The 16,142-nt window shown below is 43.7% G+C and overlaps 1 protein-coding gene across 1 annotated transcript in view; it reads left to right on the top strand.

The window, feature by feature from the left end:
• The window catches only part of opn8a (opsin 8, group member a), a 42,556-nt gene that overhangs the window by 6,749 nt on the left and 19,665 nt on the right, over positions 1–16,142 (top strand). The window contains exon 2 of the mRNA XM_029769313.1: positions 10,466–10,759. Within this exon, the coding sequence (XP_029625173.1) occupies positions 10,466–10,759 (294 nt within the window). The remainder of the gene's footprint in view (positions 1–10,465; positions 10,760–16,142) is intronic.

The following is a 16,142-nucleotide window of genomic DNA, read 5'->3' as shown; positions in this document are numbered from 1 at the left end:
CCAGAGGAATGTAATTACACGTGTGACATTATGAAAGAGAGAGAGAGGTGAGAGAGAGAGGCGAGAGGGAGAGAGAGGCGAGAGAGAGAGAGAGAGAGAGAGAGAGAGAGAGAGAGAGAGATGGAGGAGTCTTCTCCATCTCATGAAATGATCAGTATTGTAGCAGGCTTTCAATACCTTTCACCAATTGTGTCACTGTTATGACATGATGTGAATACCAGGGATGATCAATGCCTTTCCATGCATCTAGTTAATGGAAAATACTCTTGGTTAACCCTCAGAGTCAAATCAATTGGACCCATCAATCTCCTCTGTGAAATTTGTTACTAGCTCATTGTCATGATATTTTACAATTGTCTGTGTAATTGTTGCTTACTGAAAATACTTCCTTACTTTCTTTGTAGAAGTGTCAATCCCACAACTATATGCTGTTCCAAAATGAAGTTTTATTCAGAATGCTATTTGATGAGCTACATGAGTCTCCTTGATCTGATGTTGACAGATACAGTCCTCTTAGCTGCTCTTGTGGTTGTTATAGCTAATTAAGGTCTGGTGGAATCCCTCTCATTGCGTCCAGTAAAATGGACTGCAGGGTCCCTGTTGTTCAACAGTACCCACTGGGCAAAAACTGTTTGAATCAACATTGTTTCTATATATTTTCAATACAAAAACTAAATGTGGTGACGTTGAAAAAATGTGGAAAACTAAATGGATTTGCAAAAAATCATAAACTTAAGGGCATTTTCTTTATTTTTCACACAACTAATGACATGGTGACATTTTTAGTTGATTTCATGTTGAATTCACATTAGTTGACAACTTAACCAAATGTCAATCAAATCTAGACGTTGAACTGACGTCTGTGCCAAGTGGGTAGCCTCAAGGGGATTACAGCCCTGCTTCATATCTTAGCCGAGGATAAATTAATTAGGCCAGCAAATTGGATCAATTAAATGCACTCACTGGGGCGCTACAAATGGGGGGGTTAATAATTATAATGACTGGTTGCTGAAGACAGATCTACATCAGCCCACCTGGGATCAGAGCTCATTCTCCTGGATGGTTTTACCTCCATCCACGGTAGTCATTATGAGACCAATTACTTGCATGTTGAGCACTTATGGATGTACAAGGAGAACAGTTGCTGGTAGAAATTACTTGAGTTCCTATGGGGACTCCTCATCTTGTGATGCCATTGATTAGGCCTACGTAACAACTAATCTTCCAAATAGGATCCAACTCATTAGAAGTCATGGCATGCTGCTATGTTCTGTCTGGCTGTGAGCTATGATCAATATTAAGGTTCATACAGATGTAGGATCTTAATTTTAGCCAGTTTGCTATAGCAGGAAGAAAATCCTGCATCAACAGGAAATGTGAATTGTTATGTGGATTATAGGTTGATTTGTTTTTTGTTAGATCAAATCAAGTCTGTCATTTCAAAGTGGAAACTTTAGAAGCCTTTTTGTAAGGGAGTGCGTAACTGGCGGCATGGAAGTCAGGCGCAGGAGAGCAAAACATGGTAATCAACGGAGCAGATTTTTTCATAAAACCACCGGTAACAAATGGGTACAAAACCCGTCGCACACCAGAGAAAATGTGCACATGCACTTACAATAAACAATTCCGCACAAAGACATGGGGGGAACAGAGGGTTAAATACACAACATGTAATGAGGGAAATTGAGACCAGGTGTGTGAGAAGACAAGACAAAACAAATGGAAAATGAAAAGTGGATCGATGATGGCAAGAAGACCGGCAACGCTGACCGCCGAGCGCCGCCGCTCCTCTGTGTCATACAGTCGGGACAGTGCGTCTGCCTTCACGTTCTGGGAGCCTAGTCCGTAGGACAGGGTGAAAACAAAACGAGTGAAAAGCATGGCCCACCTTGCCTGACGAGGGTTCAGTCTAATCGCTGCCCGGATGTACTCCAGATTGCGGTGGTCAGTCCAGATGAGAAAAGGGTGTTTAGCCCCCTCAAGCCAATGTCTCCACGCCTTCAAGGCCTTGATGACAGCCAACATCTCCCGGTACCCCACGTCATAGTTTTGCTTCGGTGGCACACCTGAGCGCTGAGAGAGCACAGTTCCTATCCCAGCCACTATGAACACCAAAGAGGGATCCGGATGGGCCAGCATGGGATCCGAGGTAAACAGAGCCCTCAGGTGACTAAAAGCCCTGTCCGCCAACTGCAAACGTACCGGGCCCCCCTTCAGCAGTGAGGTAATGGGAGCTGCTACCTGACCAAAACCCCGGATAAACCTCCGGTAGTAGTTGGCAAACCCTAAGAACCGCTGCACCTCCTTTACCGTGGTGGGAGTCGGCCAATTACGCATGGCTGAAATGGGGTCACTCTCCATCTCCACCCCTGAGGTGGAAATGCGGTACCCTTGGAAGGAGATGGACTGCTGGAAGAACAGGCATTTCTCAGCCTTGACGTACAGGTCATGCTCCAACAGGCGACCAAGCACCCTGCGCACCAGGGACACATGCGTGGCATGTGTAGCGTAGTATATCAGAATGCCATCAATATACACCACTACACCCTGCCCATGTAGGTCCCTGAAAATCTTGTCTACCAAGGCTTGGAAGACTGATGGTGCATTCATCAACCCGTACGGCATGACGAGGTACTCATAGTGCCCTGAGGTGGTACTGAAAGCCATCTTCCACTCGTCTCCCTTCCGGATATGCACCAGGTTGTAAGCACTCCTGAGATCTAGTTTGGTGAAGAAGCGCGCCCCGTGCATTGACTCAATCGCTGTGGCTATGAGCGGTAGTGGGTAACTATACCTCACAGTGATCTGATTCAGGCCTTGATAGTCAATACACGGGTGCAGACCTCCCTCCTTCTTCACAAAAAAGAAACTCGAGGAGGCGGGTGAAGTGGAGGACCGAATGTACCCCTGACGCAGGGATTCGGAGACATATGTTTCCATAGCCGCCGTCTCCGCCTGTGAGAGGGGATACACATGACTCCTGGGAAGTGTAGCGTCTACCAGGAGATTTATCGCACAATCGACCTGTCAATGGGGTGGTAATTGAGTCGCCTTCTTTTTGGAGAAGGCGAGAGCCAAATCGGCATATTCGAGGGGAATGCGCACGGTGGAGACCTGGTCTGGACTTTCCACCATAGTAGCACCAACGGAAACCCCTAAACACCCCCCGAGCACTCTCCCGACCACCCCGTGAGAGCCCTCCGTTGCCAAGAAACAGTGGGGTCATGACAAGCTAACCAGGGTAGGCCTAGCACCACGGGAAACGCAGAAGAGTCAATGAGGAAGAGACTAATTCTCTCCTTGTGACCCCCCTGCATCACCATACCCAGAGGAGTGGTGGCCTCCCTAATCAACCCTGACCCTAATGGTCGACTGTCTAAGGCGTGAACGGGGAAGGGCACAGGCATGGGAACAATAGGGATCCCTAAACTAAGGGCGAACAATCTGTCTATAAAATTCCCAGCCGCGCCTGAATCTACGAGCGCCCTATCCTGGGAATTCGGGGAAAACTCAGAAAAAGTAACATACAAAAACATATGTGCAACAGAGGGCTCTGGGTGAGAATGGTGCCGGCTCACCTGGGGTGACGTCAGAGCGCCCTGCCTGCTGCCTCAATCCCCAGAGGAATCAACCCGGCACCGACCGGCAGTGTGACCTCTGCGGCCACAGATGGTGCACGAGCTGGAACCACCTCCGGTCTCCCTGCGCACCGCACCTCCCAGCTCCATGGGTATCGGAAAGGTGGTGGGGGGGGATGGAACCGACAGACCCCGATCTGGACGTCCGCAGGTAGCCAGCAGGTTATCCAGCCAGATGGACAGGTCCACCAGATGGTCGAAGGTGAGGGTGAGTGTCTCTGCAGGCCAAATCCCGATGGACGTCCTCGCGCAAACGATAATGGTCGATCAAGGCCCTGTTGTTCCATCCCGCGCGGGTCCGAAACTCCAGGCCGAACTCCTGGGCGCTCCTCGTCCCCTGCCTCAGATGGAAGAGGCGCTCACCCGCCTCTCTACCCTCGGGTGGGTGGTCGAAGACTGCCTGGAAGCGGTGGGTGAACTCCTCGAAATGGTCCAACGTCGCATCTCCCTCTCCCCACACGGCGTTGGCCCACTCCAGGGCTTTCCCAGAGAGGCACGAGACGAGGGCAGACACCCTCTCACGGACTGAAGGAGCCAGGTGGACGGTTGCCAGGTATAGGTCAAGCTGCAACAGGAACCCCTGGCAGCCTGCAGCCGTCCTGTCGTTTTCACGGGCAAGGGCGAGACGAATCCAACTGGGACCAGGAGAAGGGGGTGCGAGTAGTGGAGACCCCGGTTGTGCTGGTGGAGGCGCTGGCAGAACTCCCTGTCTCTCCCAGCAGTCCATTGTTTGGACAACGCGGTCCATGGCGGTCACAAGATGGTGGAGCATCGCCGTGTGCTCCCGGACGCGCTTCTCCACCCCATTACCAGGGGCACCTGCTCCTGCTGACTCCATTAGTGGTGCGAAATTCTGTAAGGGATTGCGTAACTGGCGGCAGGGCAGTCAGGCGCAGGAGAGCAAAACTTGGTAATTAACGGAGCAGTTTTATTCATAAAACCACCGGTAACCAGAACCACAAACAAATGGGTACAAAACCCGTCACGCACCAGAGAAAACGTGCACATGCACTTACAATAAACAATTCCGCACAAAGACATGAGGGGAACAGAGGGTTAAATACACAACATGTAATGAGGGAAATTGAGACCAGGTGTGTGAGAAGACAAGACAAAACAAATGGAAAATGAAAAGTGGATCGATGATGGCAAGAAGACCGGCGACGCCGACCGCCGAGCGCCGCTCGAACAAGGAGAAGAACCAACTTCGGCGGGAGTCGTGACACTTTTTAAAACTCAAATGCACTATAAGTTTGCATTTCCTGCTTTGCAGCAACAAAAGAGTGACACAATTAAGATCCTACATCTGTATAGATCTTCTTCAATGTCGCAAATACTAATCCTTTCTCTCTGCTGTCTATGTTAAAATGGATCTAATTTTTCAGGCTTCTTTCATAGACTGTTCTCTCTGCTTCCGCACGGCAAGCAGTACCGATGCACCAAGTCTGGAACCAACAGGACCCTGAACAGCTTCTACCCCCAAGCCGTAAGACTGCTAGTTAGTCAAATAATTAAGCAATAGCTATCTGGACTATCTGTATTGACTATTTTAGCACTAACTCTACCTATATGTACCTTCAGAAAGTAGTCACACCCCTTGACATATTCCACATTTTTGTTTTACAGCCTGAATTCAAAATTGATTAAATATATATTTTTTCACCCATCTACACACAATACCCGATAATGACAAAGTTAAAACATGTTTATTGAAAATGTAATTCTGAAATATTGCATTTACATAAGTATTCACACCCCTGAGTCAATACTTTGTGGAAGCACCTTTGGCAGTGATAACAGCTGTGAGTCTTTCTGGGTAAGGATCTAAGAGATTTCCATACCCTGATTGTGCAACATTTGCTCATTATTATTTTCTAAGTTCTTCAAGCTCTGTCAAATTGGTTGTTGGTCATTCCTAGACAACCATTGTTAGGTCTTGCCATAGATTTTCAAGAAGATTTAAGTAAAAACTGTAACTCGGCCCTTCAGGAACATTCACTGTCTTCTTGGTAAGCAACTCCAGTGTAGATTTGGCCTTGTGTTTTAGGTTATTGTCCTGCTGAAAGTTTTCCTCTAGGATTTTGCCTGTGCTTAGCTTTATTCCGTTTATTTTATCCTTAAAAACTCCTCAGTCCTTTATGGTTACAAGCATACCCATAACATGATGCAGCCACAACTATGCTTGAAAGTATGAAGAGTGATACTCAGTAATGTGTTGTAGTGGATTTGCATAATACTTTGTATTCAGGACAAAAAGTTAATTGCTTTGCCACGTTTTTTTTGCAGTATTACTTTAGTGCCTTGTTGCAAACAGGATGCATGTTTTGTAATATTTGTGTTCTGTACAGGCTTCCTTCTTTTCACTTTGTAAATTAGGTTAGTAATGTGGAGTAACTACAATGCTTTTGATCCATCCTCAGTTTTCTCCTATCACAGGCATTAAACTCTGTAACTGTTTTATTGTCACCTTTGGAATCAGGGTGAAATCCTGCGGTTTCCTTCCTCTCCAGCAACTGAGTTAGGAAGGATGCCTGTATCTCTGTAGTGACTGGGTTTATTGATACACCATCCAAAGAATAATGAACAACTTCACCATGCTCAGAGGGATATTCAATGTCAGATTTTTTATTTTTACCCATGCAACTTATTATGTGACTTGTTAAACACATTTTTACTCCTGAGCTTATTTAGGCTTGCCATAACAAAGGAGTTGAATACTTATAGACACAAGATATTTCAGCTTTCATTGTTTATTCATTAGTAAAAAAAACTTAAGAATTCCACTTTGACAGTCTATACCAGTTGCTAATGAAGCATGTAAAATGTGATTTTATTTCATTTATTAACAATTGAAATAGATTGAGTGAGAACTTGATCTCAATATTTATGCCTACAGGAGGATGAAAGTAAACCTACAGGAGGATGAAAGTAAACCTACAGGAGGATGAAAGTAATGCCTACAGGAGGATGAAAGCAACATCCCACGCAAGCTCCCACATTGTTTAATCTATGATTTTAAACCACTCTCTGAAGGACTGGCTGTCCATTATGGCGCATTCTGAGTAGTTCTGAGTAGTTTTATGTCTCATACTGAGTAGTTGAATGGTATCCATATGTAATTTCTCCAAAGCCATTTTATAATTGATTATATAACAACTACCTGGAGAATGAAAGAATAGTCATTTCTTATAGTTCTATTCAAAGAGAACATTGTGTATCTCCTATAGCCTACCTATGTGAATGCTCTGGAATATTATTTATCCACAGCCATATTTGATGTTCACTAGTACTGAGACACACAAACAAAGCTGTTGTGCCTGTGCAGAGTTTGAGCAGCACGCATCTCAACCTTTCTGTCTCTCAACTATCCTGCCTCAATACACATACAGTAAAAATTCATCCATAATCCTATCTTCCAGATATCTTCTCTCTATCTCTCTATCTCTGCTTTCTCAATTTTCTCTCCTTATCTTCCATTACTCTCTATCTTCTTCATTTTTCTCTCTATCCTCCATCTATGTACGTACGTACAGATTCTCAATCTATCCTTCCTCTATCCTCCATCTATGTATTCTCAGTCTATACTTCCTCTATCTACGTATTCTCAGTCTATCCTCGATCCTCCATCTATGTATTCTCAGTCTATCCTTGCTCTATCCTCCATCTATGTATTCTCAGTCTATCCTTCCAAAATCCTCAATCTATATATTCTTAGTCTATCCTTCCTCCATCTATGTATTCTCAGTCTATCCCTCCTCTATCCTCCATCTATGTATTCTTAGTCTATCCTTGCTCTATCCTCCATCTATGTATTCTCAGTCTATCCTTCCACTATCCTCCATCTATGTATTCTCAGTCTATCCCTCCTCTATCCTCCATCTATGTATTCTCAGTCTATCCCTCCTCTATCCTCCATCTATGTATTCTCAGTCTATCCCTCCTCTATCCTCCATCTATGTATTCTCAGTCTATCCCTCCTCTATCCTCCATCTATGTATTCTCAGTCTATCCCTCCTCTATCCTCCATCTATGTATTCTCAGTCTATCCTTCCTATATCCTCCGTCTATGTATTCTCAGTCTATCCCTCCTCTATCCTCCATCTATGTATTCTCAGTCTATCCCTCCTCTATCCTCCATCTATGTATTCTCAGTCTATCCTTCCTCTATCCTCCATCTATGTATTCTCAGTCTATCCTTCCTCTATCCTCCATCTATGTATTCTCAGTCTATCCTTGCTCTATCCTCCATCTATGTATTCTCAGTCTATCCTTGCTCTATCCTCCATCTATGTATTCTCAGTCTATCCCTCCTCTATCCTCCATCTATGTATTCTCAGTCTATCCCTCCTCTATCCTCCATCTATGTATTCTCAGTCTATCCTTCCTCTATCCTCCATCTATGTATTCTCAGTCTATCCTTGCTCTATCCTCCATCTATGTATTCTCAGTCTATCCCTCCTCTATCCTCCATCTATGTATTCTCAGTCTATCCTTCCACTATCCTCCATCTATGTATTCTCAGTCTATCCTTCCACTATCCTCCATCTATGTATTCTCAGTCTATCCCTCCTCTATCCTCCATCTATGTATTCTCAGTCTATCCTTCCACTATCCTCCATCTATGTATTCTCAGTCTATCCTTCCACTATCCTCCATCTATGTATTCTCAGTCTATCCCTCCTCTATCCTCCATCTATGTATTCTCAGTCTATCCTTCCTCTATCCTCCATCTATGTATTCTCAGTCTATCCTTCCTCTATCCTCCATCTATGTATTCTCAGTCTATCCTTGCTCTATCCTCCATCTATCTATCCTCAGTCTATCCTTCCTCCATCTATGTATTCTCAGTCTATCCTTCCTCTATCCTTCCATCTATGTATTCTCAATCTATCCTTGCTCTATCCTCCATAATCTCTATATATCTTCTCCTTATCCCCCACCACTATCTTCAATCTATCCTCTCTTTATTCCCTACCTCTTGGCAATTTCACTGTGAAACAGATTTACCCTGTGTGAAATAGCATAATGATGTCCCTGCCCTGTCCACTAATAAAACAACAATATACACTGAGTGTACAAAACATTAGGAAAATGACATAGACTGACAAGGTGAATCCAGGTGAAAGCTATGATCCCTTATTGATGTCACTTCAATCAGTGTATATGAAGGGGAGGAAACAAGTTGAATAGTGATTTTTAAGCCTTGAGGCAATTGAGACATGGATTGTGTATGTGTACCATTCAGAGAGTGAATGGGCAAGACAAAAGATTGATAAGTGCCAGGCGCACCAGTTTGAGTGAGTCAAGAACTGTAATGCTGCTGGGTTTTTCATGCTCAACTGTTTCTTGTGTGTATCAAGAATGGTCCACCACCCAAAGGACATCCAGCAATCTTGACACAACTGTGGGAAGCGTTGGAGTCAACATGGGAGAGCATCCCTGTGGAATGCTTTTGACACCTTGTAGAGTTCATGCCCCGACAAATTGAGTCTGTTCTGAGGGAAAAAGTGGGTGCAACTCAATATTAGGAAGGTGCTCCTAATGTTGTGAACATTCAGTGTATTTTCACCAGTTGTCCACTGTCAAAGCAGGCCTTGTCTCTCACAGATGGTGAGATTGTGGTTTAGATTCCCGCAAGAAACACTGAATATAAGTCGGTGAATTCGGTAAGTCGCTTTGGATGAAAATGTGTGCTAAATGTGTTGGGACAGTGTTTGACTCAATTCAATTAAATAATATTTGTCTTTATAACAAATGGGGCATGCCAAGCAGTTAGAATGAATAACAATGTATTCAGTTCAGTGCATGTGGTTTTCATTGCAATAATTGACCAGGTGAAAATGTCCCAAAAAAACACAGCATTATAAAATAGAAGTCTTAAGCTCATTAACAAACCACCACAGATGTTGCTTGCATTGCTATTTCAATATGATGGCTATGAATAGATAGATGTAGAGGGTAAATAGGAAAATATTGAGTCATTATTTAGTTTTGGTTTTAGATTTATTAAAATAGGCGACGTAGAGCACATTTAAAGCACATCCTATTTGGGTCTGTTCAATGCCCAAACGTTCCCAGCTGTCGGCCTAGCAGTTCTAACAAGAAGTGGACTGGAGATAAGACACCCCAGGAAATGAGACTGGATGCAGGAGGGTTCCCATCTAATTCCCTTTCATTTGCTCTGCAAACACCATCCAAATCCCTAAACTCCCAGACAGTTGATTTGGGCAAAATGTCCACGTCTCCACATTTCCTCAGTACTGTAGGATGGTGCATTAGGTTAGTTCTCACAATGCAAGTTGAGAGAGCCACTCTTAAAAGACCATTGCAAGTGGCAGCACTGAAGCAATCGTTAATCCATAAAAAATGATTTAATGTTGCTTTTATAGAACCTTCTGTATCCCCGATGACACTCCTCAGCCCTTGAGGGAGAGGAAAAGAGGGAGGGAGAAAAAGGTGGATGGAGGGAATGAGGCCTTTGTGCCATCTTGTCACTACATTGCCAATACATCAAGGGCTTCAGTTTAGGAGCCATTCTACCATGACAAATACTGCACTTAGGGATTAATAGTGTCCACTCGCCCATGTGATGCTCAGTACTCTGCCGTGCTCTGCCCTGGAAAACACCAATATCTGGCCATACTGGAGAACGACTGTTTGGCACATTCTACTCCTATTATCTCTACCATAGACATCTAGTGACTAACCTCTTCTCTCTCTCTTTCTTTCTTCGAGCTTGATTGGTTATTGCTAGATTAGTTGATGAACCGTTGCTCGCTCTTCCAGTTTATTTGACTGACTGAACTCTTTCTCTCTCCCCCCTCCAGCGGTGCTGTCGGTCCTGGGTAATGCTGCGGTCCTGGTGACCTCAGCACTCCGGCCAACTCACCTCAAGGCCCCGGAGCTCCTGACAGTCAACCTGGCGGTGACAGACATAGGCATGGCTCTCAGCATGTACCCCCTGTCCATCGCCTCACTCTTCAACCACGCCTGGATTGGAGGGGACTCCTCCTGCCTGTATTATGGCCTGATGGGGATGATCTTCAGCACGGCCAGCATCGTGACCCTGGCTGTCATGGGTCTGGTACGATACCTGGTGACAGGAAACCCACCCAGAACAGGTATTCTGGGTATACACTGGAGTGGTAGAGGTAGATACTGTATAGGGGTAAGGTGACTAGACATCAGGATATATGATAAACAGCGTAACAGCAGCGTATATTATGATTTTATGTGAGTGTGTGTGTGTGTAGAGTAAGTATACATTTATGTGCATATTATGTGTGTGTGAGCAAATTATGAAGTGAGTGTTTGTGTGTGTGTTGGAGTCAGTGTGTGTGAGTGTGTAGGGCCCTGTGAGTGTGTAGGGCCCTGTGAGTGTGTAGGGCCCTGTGAGTGTGCATAGAAACAGTTGTAGAAGATCACTGACTCTATGATTTGACCTGAAGATCACTGACTCTATGATTTGACCTGAAGATCACTGACTCTATGATTTGACCTGAAAATCACTGACTCTATGATTTGACCTGAAAATCACTGACTATGATTTGACCTCATTTTTTTTAGTTCCGTTGTCTTGAAAGCACCATTATTTCAATTTATGCTCAGCTGTACCTTGCAAGTGCAACACCAACTGATCTATTTTCTTATCAAAGCTTGAGTTTTGAAATATATTATGGTCTGAGAAGAACAGTATTGGCAGGCCAGGCATATAGCCAATATGCTATGATAATGTATTAGGCCTACTGCACAAACCTCATTTCTACAGAACTGTTAATATTAAGTTAATACTTAAAAAAGAAAAGGTTGGTGACCACTGATCTACACAGTGTATTGCCAAAAACCACTCAACAACGTCAAACATAGACTCTGACCTATCCAATTAACCAACTGAACTGAAGAATCCCACAGTACTCAAACACCCTCTCTCTCTGACACACACACACACACACACACACAGTGCAGTAATTAGAATCCAGGGAGGAGCTTAACGTGATACAGTCTACTGTGTGCTCACCCTCCTCTGTTTCTCTCCATCGCTTTCGCTGTTTTGTCTGTTGCTGTTTCTCTTGTCTGACCTTTTCTGTTGCTGTCTCTTAGTATTCTATGTTGCTGTGGCCAGGAAAAACTAATTCTTCAAGATGTTCAAACGTTCATAGATGACCAGCAGTGTCAAATAGTAATCACAGTGGTTGTAGAGGGTGCAACAGGTCAGCACCTCAGGAGTAAATGTCAGTTGGCTTTTCATAGCCGAGCATTCAAAGAGAGAGAGAGAGAGAGAGAGAGAGAGAGAGAGAGAGAGAGAGAGAGAGAGAGAGAGAGAGAGAACAAACACCAAGACAGACTAAGAAAACAAACGAACACAGAGAGACAGACTGAGAAAACAAACGAACACAGAGACAGACTGAGAAAACAAACGAACACAGAGACAGACTGAGAAAACAAACGAACACAGAGAGACAGACTGAGAAAACAAACGAACACAGAGACAGACTGAGAAAACAAACGAACACAGAGAGAGACAGGCAGGGAAAACAAACGAACACAGAGAGAGACAGAGAAAGAAAGAACATAGAGAGAAAAAACACAGACCGACAGAAAGAGAAAATAAACACAAAGAGAGACTGAGAAAACAAACACAAAGAGACAGACTGAGAAAACAAACACAAAGAGACAGACTGAGAAAACAAACGAACACAGAGAGACAGACTGAGAAAACAAACACAAAGAGACAGACTGAGAAAATAAACACAAAGAGACAGACTGAGAAAACAAACGAACACAGAGAGACAGACTGAGAAACCAAACACAAAGAGAGAGACAGAGAAAACAAACAAACACAGAGTCACAGACAGGGAACAAACATACACAGAGAGACAGAGAAAACAAATGAACACGGACAGACAGACAGAGAGAGAAAACAAACACAGAGAGACAGACAGAGAGAGAGAAAACAAAAACACAGAGAGAGAGACAGGCAGGGAAAACAAACAAACACAAAGAGACAGACAGAGAAAACAAACACAGAGAGATAGAGAAAACAAACAAACACAGAGAGACAGACAGAGAACCAACAAGCACAGAGAGACAGACAGAGAACCAACAAGCACAGAGAGACAGACAGAGAACCAACAAGCACAGAGAGACAGACAGAGAACCAACAAGCACAGAGAGACAGACAGAGAACCAACAAGCACAGAGAGACAGATAGAGAAAACAAACAAACACAGAGAGACAGATAGAGAAAACAAACAAACACAAGCACAGAGAGACAGGCAGAGAAAACAGACACATAGATATAGACAGAGAAAACAAACAAACAGAGACAGAGAAAACAAACACAGAGAGACAGAGAGAGAGAAAACAAACACAGAGAGACAGAGAGAGAGAAAACAAACAGAGAGAGAGAAAACAAACAGAGAGAGAGAAAACAAACAGAGAGAGAGAAAACAAACAGAGAGAGAGAAAACAAACAGAGAGAGAGAAAACAAACAGAGAGAGAGAAACAAACAGAGAGAGAAAACAAACAGGGAGAGAAAACAAACAGAGAGAGAAACAAACAGAGAGAGAAAACAAACAGAGAGAGAAAACAAACAGAGAGAGAGAAAACAAACAGAGAGAGAGAAAACAAACAGAGAGAGAAAACAAACAGAGAGAGAGAAAACAAACAGAGAGAGAGAGAAAACAAACAGAGAGAGAAAACAAACAGAGAGAGAGAAACAAACAGAGAGAGAGAAACAAACAGAGAGAGAGAAAACAAACAGAGAGAGAGAAAACAGACAGAGAGAGAAAACAAACAGAGAGAGAAAACAAACAGAGAGAGAAAACAAACAGAGAGAGACAGAGAGAGAGAAAACAAACAGAGAGAGAGAAACAAACAGAGAGAGAAAACAAACAGAGAGAGAGAAACAAACAGAGAGAGAGAAACAAACAGAGAGAGAAAACAAACAGAGAGAGAAAACAAACAGAGAGAGAGAAAACAAACAGAGAGAGAGAAAACAAACAGAGAGAGAGAAAACAGACAGAGAGAGAAAACAAACAGAGAGAGAGAAAACAAACAGAGAGAGAAAACAAACAGAGAGAGACAGAGAGAGAGAAAACAAACAGAGAGAGAGAAAACAAACAGAGAGAGAAAACAAACAGAGAGAGAGAAAACAAACAGAGAGAGAGAAAACAAACAGAGAGAGAAAACAAACAGAGAGAGAGAAAACAAACAGAGAGAGAAAACAAACAGAGAGAGAGAAAACAAACAGAGAGAGAGAAAACAAACAGAAAGAGAGAAAACAGACAGAGAGAGAGAAAACAAACAGAGAGAGAGAAAACAGACAGAGAGAGAAAACAAACAGAGAGAGAAAACAAACAGAGAGAGAAAACAAACAGAGAGAGAGAAAACAAACAGAGAGAGAGAGAGAGAGAGAGAGAGAGAGAGAGAGAGAGAGAGAGAGAGAAAACAAATAAACAGAGAGAGATAGAGAGAGAAAAAACAGCAGGTCCGGGACAAGGCAGCACGTCCCGTGAACAGGTCAGTGTTCCATAGCCGCAGGCAGAACAGTTGAAACTGGAGCAGCAGCACGACAAGGTAGCATGTCAGGTGAAAAGCTAGCAACAGGCAAAGCAGCAGAAATTGTTCTCTCTCCATCACCTTTTCTTCTGTTGCAGTCTCTGTGTCTTGTCTGTTTCTCTCCTTCAACTATTCTTCTGTTGCAGTCTCTGTGTCTTGTCTGTCTCTCTCCTTCAGTTATTCTTCTGTTGCAGTCTCTGTGTCTTGTCTGTCTCTCTCCTTCAACTATTCTTCTGTTGCTGTCTCTGTGTCTTGTCTGTCTCTCTCCTTCAACTATTCTTCTGTTGCTGTCTCTGTGTTTTGTCTGTCTCTCTCCTTCAACTATTCTTCTGTTGCAGTCTCTGTGTCTTGTCTGTCTCTCTCCTTCAACTATTCTTCTGTTGCTGTCTCTGTGTCTTGTCTGTCTCTCTCCTTCAACTATTCTTCTGTTGCTGTCTCTGTGTTTTGTCTGTCTCTCTCCTTCAACTATTCTTCTGTTGCTGTCTCTGTGTTTTGTCTGTCTCTCTCCTTCAACTATTCTTCTGTTGCTGTCTCTGTGTCTTGTCTGTCTCTCTCCTTCAACTATTCTTCTGTTGCTGTCTCTGTGTTTTGTCTGTTGTGACTCTCTCCTTCATATCCTACTCGTGTGTGCCAATTAGCTTCAGCCGGCTGGTGTGCAACCTGGCTTTGACTTTGGATAGCCTATCTCCGGGGCTAGTTAGGGGCCGAGACAATGTTTTCATGTTGCACTCCTTTTTGTTTTCTTGTTAAATGCTTTCAACATCTGCATATGTATAATTTTTTACATATTGTCCCATGTACATTGTGTACTTTACCAATGGTGCCTAACTAGCCCCATAGAGATATCCAAACTCAACCCAAATTTACCACATGTATTACGATCGGGTCGCATGCAGTTGCACTCTGAATTGATGATTACTTTTGTGCTGCCAACTGTGGGCATGTAGGCATGTAGAATAAATGTTTCTGTCACACCTGATCTGTTTCACCTGTCCTTGTGATTGTCTCCACCCCCCTCCAGGTGTCGCCCATCTTCCCCATTATCCCCTGTGTATTTATACCTGTTTTCTCTGTTTGTCTGTTGCCAGTACATCTTGTTTGTCAAGTGAACTAGCGGTTTTGTTCTCAGCGCCTGCTTTTTCCAGTCTCTCTTTTTCGCATCCTCCTGGTTTTGACCCTTGCCTGTCCTGACTCTGAGCCTGCCTGCCTGACCACTCTGCCTGAGCCTGCCTGCCTGACCACTCTGCCTGAGCCTGCCTGCTGACCTGTACCTTTGCCCCACTTCTGGATTGTGGACCTCTGCCTACCCTGACCCTGAGCCTGCCTGCCGTCTGGTATCGTTGCCCTACCTCTGGTTTACTGACCCCTGCCTGCCTCGACCTGTCTATTGCCTGCCCCTGTTGGAATATTAAACCATTGTCAATTTGATGTGTCTGCATCTGGATTTTACCGTGATTATGGATAATTTCTGACTCATATTGATGCCACGTAGGTTGTTTTGTAAATGTGACGTTGGTTTTTAGGGGCAGTTGCTCTTTAAAGTTGCTTTATACTGACATGACCAGGGCAACTTAACTTTGAAGAACAATTCAAGAGTCTTTAACAACAGTGGAAACACAACTCCAAACATTACAGATTAGAAGCAACATAGCCCCCTAGGCTATATCAATATAAAGAGACATGAGCCAAAAACAATTACCTGTAGAATGGAATAAGTTACAAGACCTCTATGATTCATTTCGTCAGTTCTAGAGGCTAATGTGAGATTTCTAGATTATATAACATGTGAGGACATCATTTAAGGGCCTATGTATTTTCAATGTTTTGTTCACCTACACTTTAATCACAAAGCCACATTTCCCCCCCTCTTCCTGCCCCCCTTACCTTCTATGTTTAAGTTCCAAGTTTTTTTTATTTGTCATATACACATGATATACAGTGCC

The sequence above is a fragment of the Salmo trutta genome, chromosome 1 (genome assembly GCF_901001165.1).
Source record: "Salmo trutta chromosome 1, fSalTru1.1, whole genome shotgun sequence".
In the NCBI taxonomy this organism is placed as follows: Eukaryota; Metazoa; Chordata; class Actinopteri; order Salmoniformes; family Salmonidae; genus Salmo; species Salmo trutta.
The sequence above is the reverse complement of the archived record's forward strand: the minus strand, read 5'-3'. Positions and strand labels throughout refer to the sequence as shown.